A 22,428-nucleotide genomic window follows, 5' to 3' on the forward strand; every position below is an offset into this window, starting at 1 on the left:
TCTGTTACTACAGAATCTTTAAATACTGGCAAGACCCCTAACTGCAGAGTAGGACACACTCTCAAGCCACTCCCTTGGGTTAGATGGATTAATGCCCATATTTTGTTAAAACTACTTCAAGTAAGTAAAAATAGGTCAGAAAAAGGTGAAAGGGAGAATACTCAATTGTTTCCTGGTGCTCTACACTACCCTAAGGCATCGTAACAAGCAAGTCTCTCTCAGATAACAGAGATTTATACCCAGAAAGACCACTGCCTCGCTTTCTCCTTTATGCCCCCACGAGCGTAGCTGGTCTGTGGGCAATATCAGTGTACATAATTTTTCCATAGGAGGTTCACTTTCAAATGGGATGACTTTTTGTAGCATTATCCTCGTCATCCCCTTAAACTTGGCAAACTTTGGTTTTTTTATCTTACATCCTTTCATCATATGTATGCCTGCACACATGTGCACACATGCACAGGGGCCGGCCCCACTGGCTTACTCCCCCTTCCTGACTCTCCCAGCACACTGTGGGTCTGGGTAAACCCCGACCCCGAGGGGTTCAGGTTGACTTCGGCTGGAGTCCGGAGATCTGGGGCTAGATTCAAGCCACAGTGAGGCTGCACTTGGGCTCCCCTTATCCATTGGCACTATCGCAGCTTGCACTGTGGTGCAGGAAGTGTGGTTACAACTTCCACCCCTCAAAACAAGGAGGAAAAACTCAGGACGGGTTGGCCTAGGCCGCGTCTCTGAGGATGGCTTTTGTAGTCCAAAAGGCAAATGGCTTTGTGCAAAAAAAAAAAAAAAAAAAAAATTCTGTTCAAGCAAATTTCAAGTACTTTTTTCACTTTAAAGGCATTCGCCCATATGCCCATTTTCCTTCAACTACGATGAGAGGTTTTTCAGGGGACACTCTCCCCTTCGTCCTCTCTCTCTGCCTCTCGTTTCTGGTGTGGGTGGCAGCTGCCGTTTGATCTGCCCGTGGGCTCTGATTTGTTTCATGTTTCAGCCAAAGATGAAGACTGCTCTGTAATTCCAAGCAGATGGGCCGAGGAGCGCAACCCTGTAATTACACCTTCTCTCTTTCTCTGGCCCTCGAACTGCGAGTCTTCCAACCTGACTTTTAAAGTCTGGGATTGCTGGGGTTCTGGGTACACCTTGGCCTTCCGGCAGGTCTGTCCCAACCCAACTGGTTCACAGGGCCCTTGGGAGCTGTGCTGCCCACACCGCCTGCCTGAGCAGAACGACAGAGAAAACATCCGCTCATGGCTCCCAGGGTGCTGCCCCACCCTCTCCTAGATGGTCTAAGGGGTCACTGCCTGATTGCCTTCTGAAGCTGGATCAGAAACCTAGAGGCCGTGAGGGTGCTGACCTGCTGATCTAACGTGCAGAGGTCATGCTGGGTGTGGAGAGAGGAGAGCTCTGCTCCTGGTGGACACTCCACTAAAGGGCCAGGCGTTCACCTGTAGGGAAAGCTGGCCCAGGACATCTGGATCAGCACACGTGCTGCCGCCACCCAGCCCCACAAGTCTGCCTTCCCAGCCCAGAGCAATGCTGTCTTACTTCCTTCACTGTGATTCCTGGAGCACTTGTAAAGCCTGCTGCTCTCTAGCTGGGGGTTTACTGGGGCCGCTGAGAACATGTGACACACGAAGCAGAAACAAAACCCAGGAGAGAAGCAAGCTCAGGTCCCAAAGAACTTAGGGGACTAGTTTTAATTACTGCCCCTCTGCTGCTGCGAGGACCCTGCTCCCTGAAAGTGCCTCCAGAGAACCTACCGGTCCACCTGGGACAGACCACTCCTCAGCCCCTCGAGACACTCCTTCTCCAAGGGGCGCGCAAGATCACAGTCCTCTGCACGGTCCACCCTAAGCCTGGAGCTCAGCGCGAGCCCCCTGCGCTCTGACACTCTGTGAAGGGCGCACAGCCTGCTGGTCCTTGACGGCCTGTAGTCCGAAGCCCCGCAAAGTGGACACAAGTGTCGTGGGACCTGGACAGAAAGTCTGTGAGCGCGCGCCCTTCCAGAGAGAGCGCTACCGACGCCTGGGAACGCGAGCCTCTTCCAGGGCTCCCAGGAGAGGGGTTGTGCCTGGCCGTGGGGTCACCTCTGTTCTGCGGAGTCTCCGCCGGTACACCCTCGGCTCCCGTCCCCACCCCCGCTCCCCGGACTCACCGTGAAGCAGGAGGGCCGGGAACAGGGATGTGAGCAGGAGGCGGCGCACACAGGACATCTCCAGGCCTCCTCCGGGACCGCCCGCGCGCGCCGCACCGCTCGCCGTCCGGGGACCCAGCTCCCCGGGACCCGCCCGCAGCCCGGGCGGCGCGGCCCGGCGGCACGGGGACAGGGCCAGGCACGCTTCAGGCGGCCGCCGCGCGCCCCATGCCCGGCCTGGCCCCTCCGCTCCCGGCCTCCCGCCCCGTGCCCGGCCCTGCGCGCCCGGCCGCCTCGCGCCCGCCCGGCCACCGCCGCCACTCCGAGCTGCACTGGCCACCGCCGCTGTGCCTCTTCATATTTCCAGGGCGCCGCCGCGGGAAGAGGCAAGGCGGGGCGTGGAGGGGGCGGGGCGAGAACAGGGCGGGGCTGGGGCGGGCCTGGAAAGGGCCAGGGGCGGGGCGGATTGGGGGCGGGGCCTGAAAGGGGCGGGGCGATTGGACGGGGCTGAATTGGGCGGGGCATTGAGAGGGCGGGGCGAGAACAGGGCGGGGCCTGGACGGGGCGGGGCGATTGCCAAGGGCTGGATGGGGCGGGGCGATAGGGCGGGGCCTAGAGGGGGCGGGGAGCCTCCCGACCCTTTGGGGGACTAGAAGGGCTCTGGGCTCCTCCGGCCCTGCTCCGCCGCATCACCGCCCCTTCGCTCCCTTCCCCTCCCCTGTGCCTCCTGCTCTCTCCACATCCTCTCCCTCCTCTCATCCCGCGACCCTGTCGCGCCCCTTCTCTCAAACCTCATCCCCTCTCCTCCCCCAGGTCCGCCCCCCTTCCCTCCTCGACTCCCACTCTAGGACAGGTTCTCCTGCGAGGATTTCACAGCTCTAGGCCCGGGCCCCCCTCCCGAAAGGGGGAACACATGTTCCTCCCCGTCCCTGCCCGCCCCACTCCGGGCAGCTCTGGACCGGTGTCTTCCCTCCTTTCACCCGGGAGGATTCCCTACTTGTGCAAGTGTGGGGACAAAGAGTGGGGCGCTGCAAGGCCGGAGTCTGCAGTGGGTTCGAAGAGAGGTCCTCGTGCCAAGCTTGGGGCGTGTGTCCGACTGAGGGAGGGGAGAGGAGAGGTGGCAGAAGGGAGGAAAGGCTCCCCCGACCCCGGTTGGGGATGCTGAGCGCCTCCCCCCGGGGGGGTGGGGGAGAGGTTCACGAGCAGGCGCAGGGAGGGGTGCAGACCCCTCTTCCAGTCTCCTTCCAGGAGACAAGGACTTGTGGGGACAGGGGAAGAATTTCAGGGGCACACTCCCTGACGGTCTCCTTTCACTATCTCCCCTTCCTCCCGGCCCAAAGTTTGGATCTGTTTAAGGTCTGTGGGTCTTGGGAGTTTGTTCAGTTTTTCCTTGGCTTTGAAGACCCAAAGGCAGGGACAGCCAGGCGCTGATTTTGGTCAAGTCAGCTGCCCTGTTGGCGGACTTGAGGCCTCACTTTGGTAGGCCTGGAGTTCTCTTCTGAGCTCCTCCAAGGCTACCGGTCGCTCAGGAGGAGGTTTGTCAGTAAAGGAGGCTGAGTGTCACCTCACACTGGCTGAGGAAAAGCAGGGACCACATGGAATCAGGAGGATGTTCTGGACTCTGCTGGTGTTTTTCATAAATAAAACACTTATAACAGAAGGCGTGACTTCCATGAGTTTTCTGCCCCTTTGAACAAAGTAGCATCAATAATTCAACTCTTTGTGTTATAGACTCTCAGCACTAGTTGGACTTTAGCATCTGCATAAAACTTGGTAAAACAGATGAGGACACGTGTGACAGTTTCCATTTTTTTTTTCCTGAGAAAGCCACAGGTCTTTTGATGTGATGGTACTGATACTGTTTGATGTTCTTTAATTTTTATCACCATCACTATCACCTTTCATCTTTAGTTTGAGGGATCATAACAGGCACCACCTGCCTACCTCACAAAGATGTGGTAAGGGTTATGTGCCTATGTTTGAAAATCTGGAGATGAAAGACTCTCATGTGTGAAAGAAGGGACAGTTGTGTCATAAAACCCTGGAGCAGGAACATAGCTGAGTTGAGCTTGCATTGCAGCATCTTTCTCTGGACCAACTCTTCTCCATCCCTTGCTTGTGTCTGTTTCTAGGTTTGGGTGGTCAATTATGACCTGTGGGATTTGAATGTTGCCCATGGGTCAATAGGGTTTAAAGCAGGAACTTGATTTCCTCGTGAATGTTGGGCAGTTGGGAATGATATAAACAGCATATTTGACTGCTTAAACAGGACTTAGCCTTGTCACCAACAATACATACTGGGAGGTGTCTAGCTTCTCTATGCCTTTTGTCATTGGATGCCTTTTAGTCTATCAGGAAACATTTGAAGCAAGCAAATGACATGAGAGAGTGTTAAGGATGATGTGTTTATGTACAAGCAACTGGTCATTGAAATATGAAGGTCATTCATTGCATGTTAGCAGAACAACTAGGTGATAATTTTCATAAATGATTATTTGATCCTGTCATTTAAAAGGAGAAGAAAGCCAACAAGTCAGCCATGATTTGGTGTCATCATAACTATCAAATTGATACCATTTTTGTCTTTCCAACTGGTCTTACTGGTGTGGTAGAAACAGACCCAGAATGATGTCACCAGTTTCAAACCTGTTTTGCCAGTTTATTTTCCACATGTGATGTCATCACTTAAAATGCTCGACCCTTAACATCCAGCCAGAGTTGCTGCTCCCAGAAATTCCCTCACCACCTTGCGCTGGTCTAGAAAGATAGAGTGTTCTCTGTATAGGGCTCATTTTCTATATTATTTTTTGCAGTTGATATTAGTGTACTCACTTCTGGAAGAGAACAGTGATAAACAAACAAACAAATGGTTTAAGTTTGTCTTAGAGTGATTACATGTGGATAGATGATTAGAGTTGCTGAATTGGAAGGGAGGCATTTCCAGGCAGGTAATAAAGTGACTATGGGCTGCACCTCAGAAGCTGGTCCCCTGAAACCAGCACAAAAAACTTCCCTGGGGCACTTGTAAGGACCAAGTCTTGAGCAGGTCCTGGGGTGTTGGGAGAATTCCAGGCAGGCACAGCTGGACAAGATGCCCTTAGCAGCATCAATAAGCAAGCATGTTAGACTATTTGGAGCTACTCATAAATAACTTTTGTCATGTTGATGGGGAAGAAGAAACACAAAGTGGCTGCTCCAGTTCAGAGGCGCACTTGGAACCCGTGACTGTTCAGTCACCCACTCACAAGGCCGCTCACATGTTTGCCAAGAGGTCTTTTCCCACGAGCATTGAAGATCCTCGGAGCCTCTGTAGCTGGCTCAGTCTTTGAAAACCAGACCTTTGCTCTCCCCAGTAACCCTGGATCATGAGCAGGTTTTCAGGGATGGACTATGCTGGACACAGAGCTTGGATGGTCGCCTTGGCTGGATTTTCTCAGAAGGTGTCTCGTATCTTAGGGAGCAGAGAGCAGTTCAGTGTCACTTGCGTTATCTTGGGAAACGCAAGGACCAAAACCCTTTAAAGCTTTGGCCACAATTTGGTTTCCTAATGTCTGTGAAATTGATCTAAAGGTGTGCAATCCTGCAAATCATTTGGAATTTCAAAGATCCCAGGCCTTTCAGTTCTTGACGAAAATGACAGTTTTAAGAAGGATCAGAGGGGGACTTCCCCAGCGTTCCATTGGAGCTAAGATCCCACAGGCCAGAGGCACATCACAACTAGAGAACCTGCACTACAGTGAAGATCCCACATGTCCCAACGGAGATCTGATGCAGCCAAATAAATAATTTTTTTTTTTTAAAGAAGAGTCAGAGGAATTAAAGCGTCTGTCTGACCATGAATGTGGTTGAAAGCATCATGCCACATCCTCAGAGGATGGGCAAGGTCTCCAGGAATAGACTTCTCTCATAATTTGCTATTAGATGTCAATGCCAAGCCCATGACACCACGGTGATACCTCGGTACGTAAGAGCCCAGAGGACAGAAACGGAGCTGGGTCACCTCCCTACCCCTTTGATCACCTGAGCCATTGTTTCCAGTATTTCGCCCACAGCAGAGCTTCACTGGTAAAGACAAAAAACTTGAAAAATCCTACACATCTTCCTCAGAGGCAGAGCTAATAAAATTATTCGGAAGAGTCCTTAGAAACGGATGGCCTTCTGGGTTGTATCTTTAAGACATGTTAATTAGAGCAAACTCTATTTTGAAATGCATCTCTGTTTAGATGCATCTCTGAACAGCAGTCTTCTGAGCTTAAGAAGTTAAAGTTTACTTTCCATTCTACATTCATAGTTGTAAGAGAAAACATTCAAATGTTTGTGAGCTTAGCAACCGTTCCTTCATCCACCCACCCACCCATCCATCCGTTAGCACGTGTTAATCAATTGCCAAGTGGTGGTGCTAGCCCTAAAGAACCCGCCTGCCAATGCAGGAGACATAAGAGGACACAGGTTCAATCCCTGAGTCAGGAAGATCCCCTGGAGGAGGAAATGGCAACCAACTCCAGAGTTCTTGCTTGGAGAATCCCTTGGACAGAGGAGCCTGGTGGGCTAGAGTCCATAGAGCTGCAAAGAGTCCAAAATGACTGAAGCGACTTGGCACTCGAGCATCTGAAAACAAGGGCAGACATGAATAAGGCTGATTCAGTCTAACCGTCTCTTCACCCTATGTCACAAATTTGTCTGGGAGCTGCTGACAAACTGAAGCCCTACCCACTGAAAGAAAATAGAGATCCCCCAGGGACATAAGGCAATACAGGACTTGAGTAGCATTTCTGTCGTACTTTCACATCCTCTTATAGCATGCTTTCCTGTAGGGCTGGCTGGCTGCGAATTGCTTTATCTGCTCCACTCGATCATCTGGCTCTTTGAGGAAAGGAAGAAAATTGGGTATTATGTTACATCTCCTCCCCTGGCTCCTTTGCAAGACTTTCCATAATGGGCGTTTGTTGTGCTGGTTGATGAGGCTGGATAAGATCAGAGCATCAAGAAAGAGTCTTTATGAGGCCAACACGACCCTTGGCCACCGCAGGACACGGCGACAGAAGCAGGAGGGAACACAGAAGCTCTGGCAGTCAACCCCAGCATGCGCTAGGTTGTTAGTGCACTCGTAGCAACGTTCAGACAAGCTTGACAAATGAGAGGCAGGATGGCACTCGACTTAGGGGGCTAGAGTCACCAGGCTCAGATCCCTTGGCTCTGGGGGCTCAGGCAAGCTGTTTAACACAGCTGTGAGATGGGAGGAATAAGATCATGGGCCTGCACATGGTCCAGCACTCTGTAAGCGTGCCCTAAAAGTAACCCACCGACACTGAGCCCTGCCGTTGGACCACCTGGCTCGACTGTACAGCACCCCCCCCATCCCAGATTGCATTTGGTGGGGGAGGGTGTGAAAAAGACGCAGCTACTGCAATAATCTGTGGCCCTCCAAAGGGTGAAATGTGCACCCACGTTAACTACAACTTAATGGGGGAGAAATTAAGAAGAAATGTCTAAAGCAGTTCCCTGTTGCTGCTGCTATGTTGCTTCAGTCGTGTCCGACTTAGTGTGACCCCAGAGACGGCAGCCCACCAGGCTCCTCTGTCCCTGGGATTCTCCAGGCAAGAACACCAGAGTGGGTTGCCATTTCCTTCTCCAACGCATCAAAGTGAAAAGTGAAAGTGAAGTCACTCAGTCGTGTCCGACTCTTAGCGACCCCATGGACTGCAGCCTACCAGGCTCCTCCGTCCATGGGATTTTCCAGGCAAGAGTACTGGAGTGGGTTGCCATTGCCTTCTCCAAAGCAGTTCTCAGGGGGCAACAATGAGGAAAAGTTTGAGAAACACTGTGTTAAAAGACTAAACTATAAGATGACTGCTATTATAATTAAGGATATACTAAAGTTGTGCAATAGCTTCATTTCTTTATTTCACTGGGTACATTTTGATTATATGAAACCAAAGTATGTTTCACTTCAACCGGACATCTGGATGGCCTTCTCCCATCTGGTTACATCATCATAACATCACATTCAATATTGTTTATCTTTGATTTAAATACTTCAGCTATTACTAATCTCTTTTTACAGAGGGGAAAATGAAGGCCAGAGAGATTCAATAGTTTGCCTAGAAATCACACAACTTTTGGAGGGTAGAAGCAGTAGGTTTTCTAACTCCCAGGAAGGTGCTGTTTTCAGCTCTAAAGTGTTAGTTGCTCAGTTATGTCCAACTCTTTGAGACTCCATGGACTGTAGCCCTCTAGGCTCTTCTGTCCAAGAGAGTCTACAGGCAAGAATACTGGCGTGGGTAGCCATTCTCCAGGGGATCTTCCCCACCCAGGAATGGAGCCTGGGTCTTCTGTATTGCAGGTAGATTCTTTATCATCTGGGTCAACATCTAAGTCATTCAGCTCTAAGGCTGTACTATAAAAAAATAAATAAATGTTGTTTACCTCTCAGAAGTACAAAATTGATTTCCATGTTGTTCTGAGATATTCAGACTCAAAGAGGCTGCTAGCCAGGTTATCTGGACATTTATTGCAGTTGATATCTGGGTACTTGGGTCTGCAGTTCACTGTTTTATGTGTCAGTTCAGTCGCTCAGTCATGTCTGACTGTTTGTGACCTCATGGACTTCATCATGCCAGGCTTCCCTGTCCATCACCAACTTCCAGAACCTACTCAAACTCATGTCCATCCTGTCGGTGATGCCATCCAATCAGCTCATCCTCTGTTGTCCCCTTCTCTTGCTTCCTTCAACCTTTCCTAGCATCAGGGTCTTTTCCAATGAGCTGGTTCTTCCCATCAGGTGGCCAACGTGTTGGAGTTTCAGCTTCAGCATCAGTCCTTCCAATGAATATTCAGCACTGATTTCCTATAGGATTTACAGGTTGGATCTCCTTGCAGTCCAAGGGACTCTCAAGAGTCTTCTCCAACACCACAGTTCAAAAGCATCAATTCTTTGGTGCTCAGATTTCTTTATAGTCCAACTCTCACATCCATACATGACTACTGGGAAAACCATAGCTTTGACTAGATGGACCATTGTTGGTAAAGCAATGTCTCTGCTCTTTAATATGCTGTCTAAGTTGGTCATAGCTTTTCTTCCAAGGAGCAAGTATCTTTTAATTTCATGGCTACAGTTGCCATTCGCAGTGATTTTAGAGCCCCCAAGAAAATAAAGTCTGTCACTGTTTCCATTCTTTCCCCATCTGTTTGCCGTGAAGTGATGGGACCAGACACCATGATCTTAGTTTTCTGAATGTTGAGTTTTAAGCCAACTTTTTCACTCTCCTCTTTCATTTTTATCAAGAGACTCTAGTTCTTTGCTTTCTGCCATAAGGGTGGTGTCATCTGCGTATCTGAGGTTATTGATATTTCTCCTGGCAATCTTGATTCCAGCTTGTGCTTCATCCAGTCTGGCATTTCACATCATGTACTCTGCATATAAGTTAAATAAGCAGGGTGACAATATACAGCCTTGACGTACTCCTTTCCCAATTTGAAACCAGTCTGTTGTTCCATGTCCAGTTCTAACTGTTGCTTCTTGACCTGCATACAGATTTCTCAGGAGGCAGGTCAGGTGGTCTGGTATTCCTATCTCTTTAAGAATTATCCACAGTTTGTTGTGATCCACACAGTCAAAGGCTTTGCCGTAGTCAATAAAGCAAAAGTAGATGTTTTTCTGGAACTCTCTTGCTTTTGCAATGATCCAGCGAATGTTGGCAATTTGATCTCTGGTTCCTCTGCCTTTTCTAAATCCAGCTTGAACATCTGGAAGTTCACAGTTCACGTACTTTTGAAGCCTGACTTGGAGAATTTTGGGAATTACTCTGCTAGCGTGAGATGAGTGCAATTGTGCGGTAGCATGTGAACAAGCACATTCTTTGGCTTGCCTTTCTTTGGGATTGGAAGGAAAACTGATCTTTCCCTGTCCTGTGGCCACTGCTGAGTTTTCCAGATTGGCTGGCATATTGAATGCAACACTTTCACAGCATCATCTTTTAGGATTTGAAACAGCGCAACTGGAATTCCATCACCTCCACTAGCTTTGTTCGTTTTATGTGTAAAATATACAAACAGCCTGGTTTTTAGAACAGATCATTGCGATCAGTGAAATAGGTGGTTTGACCAGATAGCCACTACAGTGCTGCCCTATGGCTGTGAATTTCCAGCTATAGAGGGCACGTCTCCGTTGTCATGGTTTCGGGTATACGTGTCAGAGTGACGAGCCGTGCAGGTTTGGCTGCACACACCACCTTCCAGTAACCTGAAGTTCAGGTCTCCAGGGCAGGCTGAGCCAAAACCAAACAGTGCTCTGGGCCACCAAGTTCAACAGTGCCAAGTCCACGGTCATGCTTAATCTCCACACTTGTGTAACATGTTATAATCCTCAAAAGGCTTTCAGATGCGTGGTCCCTCTTGATCTCATGCGGTTTTGTGAAGGCCGGAGGACAGCCAGGGCGGCCCTGACTTGGACATGTGAACCTGACATTGGAGAGGTTTATTTTGTCTGTGCTAATATCTCTGGCTGACACATGGCACTCTGAAGTGGTGCCTCTCTGCACATAGACATTGTGTATTTCATTCATGTCAGATCACATCATGCCGTAACCTAGCATCTCTTTATTTTTGTATACAGATTTTGATGCCTTTGCTGCCCCTCTCCTTACAAAGTTAGCAGGGGGGAATCTTTTCTAAACACACACAATCATTCAAAAAAGTACAAGATTTCAGCTGAACATAAGTTAATCATATACACCTCAGAAGGCTATATGCATCTCTAGTTTGTTTTCTCAGATTTTGTCTAGATTTCTCATTAGCTTTAGCCCAGTGCCCAAGTTAGTAACTATTTATGGACCCCCAGTAGATGCATGGATACGAGATGTTCTACTATACGAGAGCCCAGAGGTGAGTGAGAGACGCAGGATTTCCGGGGCAGGGTGGAAGCATAGCTCCCCCAGCACCATCTGAACAGCCACCCCAGCCTGGGCACCTGGGAGCCTCTGTGCTTGTGTGGACAGGGCCCCAGCTCCCTGTGGGGGTGGGGGCGAGGGGGCAGCGGGGCTTGGCTTCTCTGTGTTTATTTTGAACTCCACAAAGCCAGATTTCTCTCTGATTTATGTGATGGCTCTGGTGGTTTTATTTATGATGTTTAGCTGGGGGTGGAGAATTTGGTTACGCCACTGGGAGCGTTGTATTCAGGTTCTGTTCTGACTCGTCAGTGTTATCTAGTTCTGTTGTTTTCCACCTTATGTAACATAAATTCAGCACCTGAATTATCCAAACTGTGAATCAGGTTGCAAAACCCTACCGGTTCCCACGTGAAAGCAGAGGAAGATAAGAGAAGATGTGGCTCGGATCTCTAGGTCTGTGGGCTGGTGGCTTCTCCTCTCCTCTCTACATTTTGGGCAGCCCCCTCACCCCGCCCGTGGCTCCCCCTGGCCTGTCACCACCCCTGGGGAAGACTTGACAGACAGGGCAGTCTCCAAAAGCTCTGCCTGCTTTTCATTCTACGCTTTGCCCCGGATCACTGCATCTTCCACTTTCTGGTGGCCATTTCTCCATCATCAGCAAGCCAGGGGCCTGGGACTCCTGGGCCCTCTTCTCTGCTGGTCAGTGGCTTCACCCACAAGTCCTCCCATGATAGGTGGGCAGTTGATGCCTTTCAAGAACTGGACTATGATTCGGTTATTGAACACACTGACACACAGCCTTTGTCCTGTCCAAGGATGCTTCATAACGTGGGAAAATGCTGATGTCACCAGGCAATGGTACTTTGTGCCATGATGGACCTGGCAAGTCAACCACACTGCATGAGGGTATGGCTGTCCCCAAACTCAGGAAAATTGTTCTAGTTCCGTACTACCTAAGGAAAACAGAGGAGTCTATTTTTACACCTGGGACTTGAACATAAATGTCGACTATCACAGACTTATTTAGAGCTCGTTATGAAAAGCAGTGTACCTGGCTCAAATAAACAAACCAATAGGGCAGAGCCTAATTGATGCCTTAAGATCCCTTCTTTCATTGCTGAGAAGTTTACTGTTTTGGCTCAGGCGGTAAAGAATCTGCCTGCCAACGCAGGAAACCTGAGTTCTATCCTTGGGTTGGGAAGATCTAGAGAAGGAGATGGCAACTCACTCCACTATTCTTGCCTGGAGGATCCCCATGGACAGAGGAGACTGGCAGGCTACAGTCTGTGGGGGTCATAGAGTTGGACATGACTGAAGCAACTGAGCACAAAGAACAACTTCTCATAATATGAAGATGCATGGTCTCCACCTTATTCAGTTAATTTCATTTCAAGTGGAGACAGAAGTTGTTACAAAGGAAAAATGAAATAGTTTAGCTTTAGCTCATTTGCTTTTTGGGGGGTGTAGTTTTACTTACAGCTCATAAAATACACCAAATGGCTAGAAACCAGCCTGACATTACACACACAAAGAGAAATACCTGTATTAAATAACATTATTCTTACTACACAATGGAGCCATCTTTCAGGCAGTTTAGCTCACTCAAGGGCTTTAGCTAAACAACCATGCTCTGTGTGTGTGGGTCTGTGTGTGTGTGTGGGTCTGTATGTGTGGGTGTGTGTGTGTGTGGGTGTGTGTGTGTGTGGGTCTGTGTGTGTGGGTCTGTGTGTGTGTGGGTCTGTGTGTGTGGGTCTGTGTGTGTGTGTGTCTGTGTGTGTGTGGGGGTCTGTGTGTGTGTGTTTGCAGGGGTGTGGGGGTTGCCTGCTTCTCACATTCCCAGAATACCCGTGGTAAAATGAATAAACTGGAGAAAAAACAAACCAGAACTGGGCCAAGTGAACACTGCCAGCCGGTTAACAATCTTCTGGGAGCATTTTGACACATTCATACAAAGAAGGAAAATACTGAAACGATATCATGGAGAACCAGCTTGTCCTATGAAATTCATGAAGGGTGGATGGTGTCAGTAGCTTGGACAACATGGTTCTGTGAAACCAAACCAAGCCACATGCTGAACAAGCCCAGGGAAGGGAGGCAGGGTTGGAATTGGTGTCTGCACTGAGTAAGCTTCTGGTGTCCTGATCCTCTGTGTCCCAACTCCCTGGTGGCATTGCCCAGCCTCAAGCAGGTGACAAAGGACGTGCTTCATCAGGTGGCCCTGTTGTGGGCTAAACTGGCTGGGAGTTGTGGTTCAGACAGGAACAACCTGAGTGTCTCCTGGTGGGGCCCAAGGAGCAGGAGTGTTTGAGGACTGCAGGTGACTGGGCTCTGAATATTCTGGTCAATCTACCTGGGGTGGCCTCCACCTTGCTGAGGGTTAGATGAAGGAATGTGCACGGGGAATAGAAACCCACGTGAGTCTGAACATGGAAAACACCCCCAAGTGTGGGGGACAGAGACCCCAGGAGAACTGGCTGGAAACCCTCAGCCCCGGGGGCTTCCTTCCGTAAGGGGCTGTGTGTCTGGTCACTGGGAGGTCAGTCCAGAGAGTGTGGTTCCAGCCCCGTGGCTCCAGCTTCCTGGGGCCTCCACCTTGGCGGCTGTGGAATGTTGAAGAAGCCCCTTGTGCCCCCAGTACTCCTGCTGAAGCCCAGGGTGGTCTAGCAAGGCCAGGCACCCTCCTGTCCCCGGGCCCAAGACACAGAGAGGAAAGTCTGTCTCAGGTATAATTGGCACATGTGGGTTTTACATCCCAACTCATGGTGATGCCTCTTCCCAAACCTGAGATCGGAGATAGGAAGATGGACACAAACACGGCTGGGAAAGCCATTCAGAGGGCACATGTCCACCCCATGCCTGCGGGTGATGGAAAGAAAACAGTGGCATTCTACTTACTTTATTCTTATGTTAGATTTTCAAAGAAGCATAGTCCAGCATGATGCAAGAAGATATTGTTTAATGCCATTAATAGTGTTCAAGAGTCTATTCAGTTTATCCTCTTTTTATCCTTTTAGAAATCACGTCTTCATGTATTTTTTTAAGGATATAGTGGAGCGATTTTTTTTTAAACTCAGGGATATGTGATCAAAAATGTTGAGCCATCAGCTCTTGATGTTTCGTAAAGTTGGAGGAAATCGGAACCCTTCCTTCAGGCAAGGAAAATGGAAGATGATCCTCTCTCCATTGGTCAGAGGCTGCTTTCTTCGCACCATATAAAGCTAAATTTAAAACCTCAAGGGGATTACTGAACTCTGCTCATTTGGTCTCAAAATAAAATGTTAAGGACAAAGGTTAGAGTATTAACGTGAGAAAGTGTGTATAATTTCACCTGTTGAACTCTTCATAAACATATTGACTATTACTTTAAAAAACATTACCTGAAAAAGCAAGGATCAAATAGAGCAGCTAGTGGTCCATCAAAAATTATAAAGCAAAAATTGTTGACCAATTAAATATAGGAAAAGGAGTTCTAGCCTGTTTTATGTAATTTCTGTATCTCTTAAATGACTCGTTTTCAACTTCTAATTTGGACACATTTTCAAAATGGTTTACTAAAGAATATTGGAGTGGTTTTTTTTTTTTTTTAAGGATTCTTATTGATATGTTCTAAAGTGGAAGTTTTGGCTTCTTAGGTGGCTCAGTGGTAAAGAATCTGCCTGTCAATTCAGGAGACCTAGTTCGATACCTGGGTGGGGAAGATCCCCTAGAGAAGGAAATGGCAACCCACTCCAGTGTTCTTGCCTGGGAAATCTCATGGACAGAGGAGCCTGGTGGGTTACATTCCATGGGGTTGCAAAAGAGTAGGACATGACTTAGCAACTAAACAGCAACAACAACAACAATGGAAGTGTGGGGAATGTTTATGCCACATTAGCTCTAACACAAAGATTTACATATTCTGCACGTTCAGTGAAATCTAGTTATTTTAATTTAACTCTCTCTGAGTACTGTTTTACATGATTTCTTTAAAAAAAGTGTTCTCTTTTAAAATCTAGTTTTAATTGGAAGATAATAGCTTTACAGTGTTGTGCTGGTTTCTGTTGTACAACATGTATCAGCTATAAGTATACCTATGTCCCCTCCCTCCTGAACCTCCTTCCCAACGCTCATACTTGACTATAATTAGAGAATGCTATGGAGCTACTGATATAGCAGTGTGTGTGTCTTTGGTCTATTTACCTGCTCACTTTTGATCCATGAACAAATTGTCACTTCCAGCAAGTTTTTCATTAGTCACCAGCCGTATCAATATACTCTTCACATTGTGACTGAATATAGCTGAATTGGAGAGGCATGAAATTTCTGGTCTGTTCAACTCCTATGCACAAAGTTAAGTTAAAAAGCAATGAGCATAATGCAAGATAATACAGTAATTTACAGTGTTACTGAACAGTTACTAAAATTCAACCGTCTATAATGAACCCACCACTGTTTCAGTAGTCAACAGATACATAAATAAGTGAAACTGCTCATTTGATGCACTGTAAATATAGAACATTTCTTGTGTGAATTACAGTGTAGATAACTGCATGATTGTATTTGGGTTTTTTGTGTGTCTATTTAACAAAATGGCACAGATAAGCCATTTCAACAAAATTGATCAATGAAGATGGGTCACATAAAGCAGATTCCAAGCAAACTCTCAAACATTGTCATTAATAGCTTGGAGATAATTTTAAAATGCATTTTCTTACTTACTGACTTAAAAACCTTCTACTTAATTTTGACCCTAACTTTTCCAAGTCTTTCAGAAACCAAGGGCCCTGGTACGGGGTCGGCTTACTACTGAGTGTTGGGGATGTCTCGCCCCAATTGCTTCCAGACATCTCCCCTCACCCACACCAGCTACTCGCCAACATGTGCACTTCTTTAGGGCAGGGGCGTAATCTTTTTGTATCAGAATCTGTCTTTTCAATGTTCAGGATATGAAACTGGACTATGAAAACTTGGGCATTTGATGTGGTCCAAAGCCCATCTCTTTTTCTCGTGTATTTGAACCTTAATGATTTGTTTAGGTTTCCTTCTAATGGTTTACTTCAAGAAATCTTCCCAAATGCTTACTCTTTCAAGACAATGTCATATAAAACAGACATCTGAAATGTCACATGTGGCTTGCTGAAAACAGTTATGTTTCTTCATTGAAAGTTTTTTTTTCTTTTATTTTTTCTTTTCTCCATAATTTCACTGACTTTTAAAATGTCAAGGAAAAATGCTAGGGAAAAAAATCAGTTAAATCATATTTATATGAACAATAACAAGTTGTGCTTGAAGGCAGGACGATTTGACCACAGCATATACATACTGGTATCCATGTAAATGCACTCACACGCGTGTGCAGCTGTGTGTGCTAAGATCTCCGTCTTCAGGCACCCGATGGCAATCATAGACTTTGAAGATTAACTCTATTTCAAAAAACACAAAGGAAAAAAGCTATAAAAGAGAAGAAAGCTTTGAAACATGTCTGTAAACCATGTGAAATGCATTTAGATTTTTCAAAGGAAACTGAAGGCTTTCAATTTCAACAGAAGTAAATTGCTGTCATTATTAATAGCAGGCATGTGGTGGGGGTTTTAATTGAGACCAAAAGTGTACAAAGACAGTGTGGGCTCAGAGGCTGTAAAATATTCAAAATCAAATTTTAGTTCCCCAGAGGGTTTTTTTTTTTTTTAATGTCTAAAACTTCAGTGCGTAGCCTTAGAGCTCAAGGGTAACATATTATGAAAAGTAGTGATGATCCTTTGATCAGGAAAAGAATGAATGTCATTATGACGAAATGAGGGGAACCAAGACCTGTGGCTTTTAGTGAGAATTAGGGCAAAACTCCCTCTTACAGATGCTCCCCAGCAACATGTGGACACCTGCTCTTTGTCATTTCCCCACCTCCTTTCCCCTGGGATCACACACTTCTCTGTAACATGGTTTGACCTGGGGAACAAAACAGAACCTAATAAGTCTGTTCTGTTAATAAAAGAGTTAATAAAACTGCCAAGGATTTACAAAGATAGACCGATGTTACCTGGAGAGCAGCAGAAAGTGCCAATGCTGTCTTCAGAGAACTTGCTGGACAGGGTGGTGGATTGTCAGCCGATAACTGCACTCGAGTGTCAACAGGAAAAACACCGCCAGGCTCATGGTGATGTGGACATGGCTGGGGGCTGATGAACCAGCTGGGGAGTGGTCCCTACTCAGGAAAGGTTTCTGGGGAACTGATTCTCACCGTCCAGGTACAATAGCATCCCTGGAGGGCTTGCCAAAGCCCAGAGCACTTGGGGCCACCCCAGAGTTTCTGGGTCAGTAGGTCTAAGGTGGGGCCCATAGATGTGCATTCCTGACAAGGTCACAAAGGTCTCCGAAGCTGCTGGTAGGCGGCAACCCTCTGAGATGGTGGCTACCCACCATCCTGGAAGATGAGATGTAGGCTGGATTTTATAAAAGGAGATAAGAAGACCATTCTCAACCCACAGAATATGAGGCATGATGGTCCAGAGGAAGTCTTGGGGGAGCAGAGGGCTGCAGAGAAGAGTCCGGGTAGTGAGACCCATCCCATTGTCCTGGTTTGCCAGGGACTGGAAGTTTCCCAGGATGCATGACTGAAACAGGACCATCCTGTGGGAACCTGGAAGGTTTTTCACCTGGGAAACACTGGGGATGTGACCAGACAGGTGGGCATCATTCACATCTGGTCAAGAGGCTGCGACTCTGACCAAGAAGCCATCAGAAGGGCTTTAGCGGAGGAGAAGCACAGTAAGGTTGTGTGTTGGGACAATCACTCCGGAAGGTGTGTGGATGATAGATTAGAGGAAGGGGGAGCTGCCTGGAGAACTTGCTGAATTCAGGGAGAAAGGCAAAGTGGTTGCTGGGTGACACGTGGTTGGAAAAGATGCTCGTATGCTAAGAGGTGGGATCCTCTGGGCTTGCTGGTCCTGAAGTACGCAGGGTTGAGGGCTCAGGGTGATCCCTGGTGTGCAGGAGGGATCGAAAGAGTGGACCAGCCTCTCACAGATGAGGAAGCTGAGACAGTGACAGCTTACATGACCGGCTGAGGCTTGAGGGTCAGCCAGCAGAGAGGCTGTGAGTCTACATTCCTACCCAACTCTTCTAACTCGTTACTCACCAATAGCATGGTGTTTGAAACCTCTTCCTGGCTGGCGAGAAGCAGCATGCGTGCTGTGGTATCTGCAGGGCCGTGGGTACCAGCCTTGATGAGGGGCTGTTTGCAACAGCTGTGCTCCAAGCATCTCTTTGGTCCCCAGTTTCCTTCAGGGATCCATCTTGCCTGAGTCAGAGGGCAAACGCCATTCGCTCTATTTCATTCATGGCTTTTCCCTGCCCTGGCCCTAGCGTGCCTATTTTCTCTGGTCTTTGCTCTAGGCTCCACATCAGTGAGGCTGGCTACATTCCTGGCCTCTGCCTGTTTTCAGGTGTACCCTACAGGGACTAATTATAATTTTTAAATGAATATCCATTGTTTGAAATGAATCCCTTCTCATTTTTGGCCCACTGAGCATCAGCTGCTCCAAACGTGGTCTCTGCGAACCATGCTGACCCAGGGGTGTTTCCTGGCGGCCTGAGCATCTCCTCCTGGACGTTCCTGTTGACTGGACAGTGTGAATCAGTCAGCCGGACAGGAGTTCAGTGTCACTTATGAACGACTCCTTTGCAAACGGACCAATCAGGCTTTTGGCTTTTCTCTAGTGGTTGCTGTTGTTGTTCAGTCGCTCAGTTGCATCCGACTGTTTACAAATCCCCTGGACTGCAGCACACCAGGCTTCCCTGTCTTTCCCTATCTTCCAGAGTTTGCTCAAACTCATGTTCATTGAGTCAGTGAGGCCAGCCAACTATCTCATCCTCTGTCATCCCCCTCCTCCTGCCCTCTGTCTTTCCCAGCATCAGGGTCTCTAGGGGTAACTGCTTTAAAATTCAGGAACAGGTGGGGGTATTTGAAACGGTGGTGTGAGGGGTGACCAGCACAGGGATAGCCCCTTCCCTCATCCAGAGGAGACCAGCTGCTTGCTCCCTGGACAGATCCCTCCAGGGGTTCCTGCCTGGCTCATCAGAAGAGATGTGTCCTGCAGGTCCCCCGGGCAAGGCTGCTGGAGACCCCGGGCAGGGCGAGGATGGGCGGGTGGGTCTTTGGGGCTTGATTACCTACTTTGCCTCTCCACACAGCCTCCCCCTTCAAGGCCATGCTGTGCCCACTCCCAGTGGAGACAGAAACCTTCTTGGTCTCCAAGGTTGTGAGGCAACCCCACCCAAGCTATCCCACCTTGGACACACGCCTCATATTCCAACCTTATCGCTACACTCCTCAGGGACCGAGACCTGTGAGCTGAGCCTGTGATGTGAGCCAGAGTTCTAGAACATTTCTATTTCACGTTGTAGCATAGCCCTCATTTGGAATGATTTCTTTCTCCCCGTTCTTTCACTGAGGCTATTCTATGCCCTGTTTCTTTTGATTTATCGCTTGGTTGGCTGGATTTCATTCTCAAATGCTGAAAAGGAAGACTCCTGATTCCGCTTAGAGTCCTGTAAGCTGCTTCACTATCTTCTGGCACTGAACATTACACTTCAGTTTCTCCATTTATGCCTCAGTCACACCAGCAAGTAGTTCTTTAGAAAGGACTCCAGGGTGCTGTATTTCCCGAGTCCTTTCAAGCTGGGGATATTTGTACTTGAACGCATCTTGGTTGAGTGTAACACCCTTGGGTCATGTTCTCTTTCCTTTATAAATTTGCTCCACTGTTTCTTGGCTTCAAATGTTGCTGTGGGCAAGCCTGATTCTGGCTAGATACTCCCTAGAAGATTCTTGACTTAGACAACTGAAGAATTCATGATTTTCTTCTGGAGAATTAAATAACAACCAGGATCATAATTTAGGTATTAATTTTCTGGAAAATGTGCCCCGTGATCCAGAGTTTCCCTTCTCCCTGCATTTAAGGAAAATTCTTTTCGTGATTAATATTTTTGAGCCCTGTTAGTTTTTCTTTGACTGACTTTTTTCTTAAGGACATCGACTTTTACGTGTTACATTGTCTTTGTTGTAAGCGACTTGTCTTTTTTCTTTACCTTGACTGCGATCATATGAAAGCACCCTTTTACTTTGGCCATTGATTTCTGACCTTAACTATTGTGTTTCTTGCTGTTTCTAATCTACTAGTTGATCATATAATGATATTATTTCCATGCTCAATTTATTTTTGCAACTGTACAATTCCATAATCCTCTATATGTGTTTTTTCTAACCCTATTTTGCCTGTTGTTTTATGGGGTGCTTTCCAATGTTAGAGCAGTGATTTTATGTGCAGAAAAGATGACCTATGAGCTATTTGGCTTCAAATGAATATCCAACTGATTAAAATGGCAAATATTAACATCTTATTTCAAGACTTCAGGTGTAACCCACAAATATTATTGTTCTGTTTATACATGTAAATTAACACAAATAATTAATCTAATAAATTTAATCTGATTAGTTTATCTCTATATTTATTCATAGTTTTAGAAGCCCATGTACTGTTGTTTCCCATGTGTCACTAGTGGTAAAGACATAAGAGATGCACATTTGATCCCTGGGTCCAGAACATCCCTTGGAAGAGGACAAGGTAACCCATTTTAGTATTCTTGCCTGGAGAATCCTATGGACAGAGGAGCCTGGTAGACTACAGTCCATAGGGTCACAAAGAGGTGGACACGACTGAAGTGACTCAGTGCGTATGCATGTATTGTACATTTCCATTTTGAACAGGAAGGGGTGGTTTTGCCTCCTGAGGTGGATTGGGGTCTCCTGGACAAAAACTCCTAGGGCATCAAAGGGGGATCGGCACCCAGGGCTCAGGAACTGGGTCTGCACTCCCGTGGGTGAGTACTTCCGGGTGAAGAAGCAGGAAGGGAGGTGCAGGCTGTGCCCTGCACCAGGCACTGGGAAGCGGGGGCCGACATCCAGCCTGCTGTCTGCCAAGCCGTGGCCCCAGACAGAGTGGGGAGGGAAGGACACCGTACGGTGGCTCTGCCCGGAGGTGGTGCCTTCTCTGACTGGTCCAGCCAGACGGGTGTCTTTCTATTCTTCAACATATTCTAACTGGAGCTGGCGCCTTTTTCTAATGTGTCTCAAGTGCTAGCAGTGGCCCCAAGCCCCGGACAAACATGATCACCTTTCTGACAGTCAGAGTTAGGGCAGTGGAGAACCCACACCCACCCTCCCTTCTGGAGGTGGTGGTAGGAGGGGGGTTGGTTTCACAGCCAGCCCCTTCTGAGTGCGCTGCCCAGCTTCTGGGACCGCTGTCCCCTAGGTGTTAATCCCTGACCGGGACACACGGCATTCTGCGAGTGCTCGTGTTACTGCTGGTTTACTCTGCGATGCGATATTGGTACCTCCAGTTAACCCTGCTCCTGCTGCGGCGGATATGGCATTACTTTACATTTCTCTTGGCTAGATCGCAGCCACATCCTATGATCATTTATTAACTTGCATTTTCAAAATCCTGTAGTGTGAAGCACTTGGGAAATTTCTTCTTTCCCTCAAGTTATATTTGAACTTCCTCCATTTCTTAAGTTATATGTTCTTCCTAATTGGGTCCTTTGTCATTTAATGCCTCCTTTTTTATCTTCTTTTTCCTTCCTTCTCTCTTTCTCTCTCTCCCCACCCCTAACCCCTGCTCTTTGTTTTTAATTTTGTTGCAGCAGACCTGTGTACTAGCTAAGAGGAGGCTTTTGCTCTTATTTAAAACACTTTTTTAGTTGTTTAGGATGACAGAAAATTGAGGGGAAAGTGCAGAGAGCCCCAGTACACCCTCTACCCCCCTCCCCCCGACATCTCCCCTGTGACTAACGTCTTGTGTTGGTGTGGTCCGTTTGTTACACATGATGAGCCATCTTCACACATTATTACTGAACTCAGAGCCACAGCTTACGGTAGGGTTCACCTTTGTGTTGCACATCCTATGGGCTTTTGACAAACGTAGACTGACATGTGACCACCTCTGAAGTCACAGAGAAGAGCTTCCTGGCCTTCCGGTTCATCAGAGGAAGCCTGGTCGCCTGCACCAGGCCTGAGGCCCCGCTGATTCACCAGATGTTCTCGGAGGTCCCGTTTATACCACACACTGTGGACAAGACCTGACTCCTGAGGATTAACAAAACCTCCAAATACTAATCTCTCTGTTTGATGCTGTCGATAAGAAGGGGCCAACCAGTGCAGATGGAGCAATTGTCCTCAGATGAAAACTGTGGATTCCTTTACGATGGCCCCCACATAAATGCCAACACTACTTAAGCCCTGGTAAGGCCAAGGTGACAAAAATACAGTTGGTCCACAACACATTTCCTGAGTGGAAATTGTAGTAAAGAATATGTTAAAATATTTAACTGAAAAGAAATAGTTCATGCATGAGTATCACTCACCTGCCC

The 22,428-nt window shown here is 47.6% G+C and overlaps 1 protein-coding gene across 1 annotated transcript in view; it reads right to left on the reverse strand.

Moving 5' to 3' along the window:
* APCDD1 (APC down-regulated 1) overlaps positions 1-2,489 on the reverse strand; it is a 32,993-nt gene extending 30,504 nt beyond the window's left edge. Inside the window, exon 1 of the mRNA XM_020899604.2 lies at positions 2,156-2,489. Within this exon, the coding sequence (XP_020755263.2) occupies positions 2,156-2,213 (58 nt within the window). The 5' untranslated portion in view covers positions 2,214-2,489. The remainder of the gene's footprint in view (positions 1-2,155) is intronic.
* Between the last annotated feature and the right edge of the window lie 19,939 nt (positions 2,490-22,428).

Source organism: Odocoileus virginianus, chromosome 22 (assembly GCF_023699985.2).
Source record: "Odocoileus virginianus isolate 20LAN1187 ecotype Illinois chromosome 22, Ovbor_1.2, whole genome shotgun sequence".
In the NCBI taxonomy this organism is placed as follows: domain Eukaryota; kingdom Metazoa; phylum Chordata; class Mammalia; order Artiodactyla; family Cervidae; genus Odocoileus; species Odocoileus virginianus.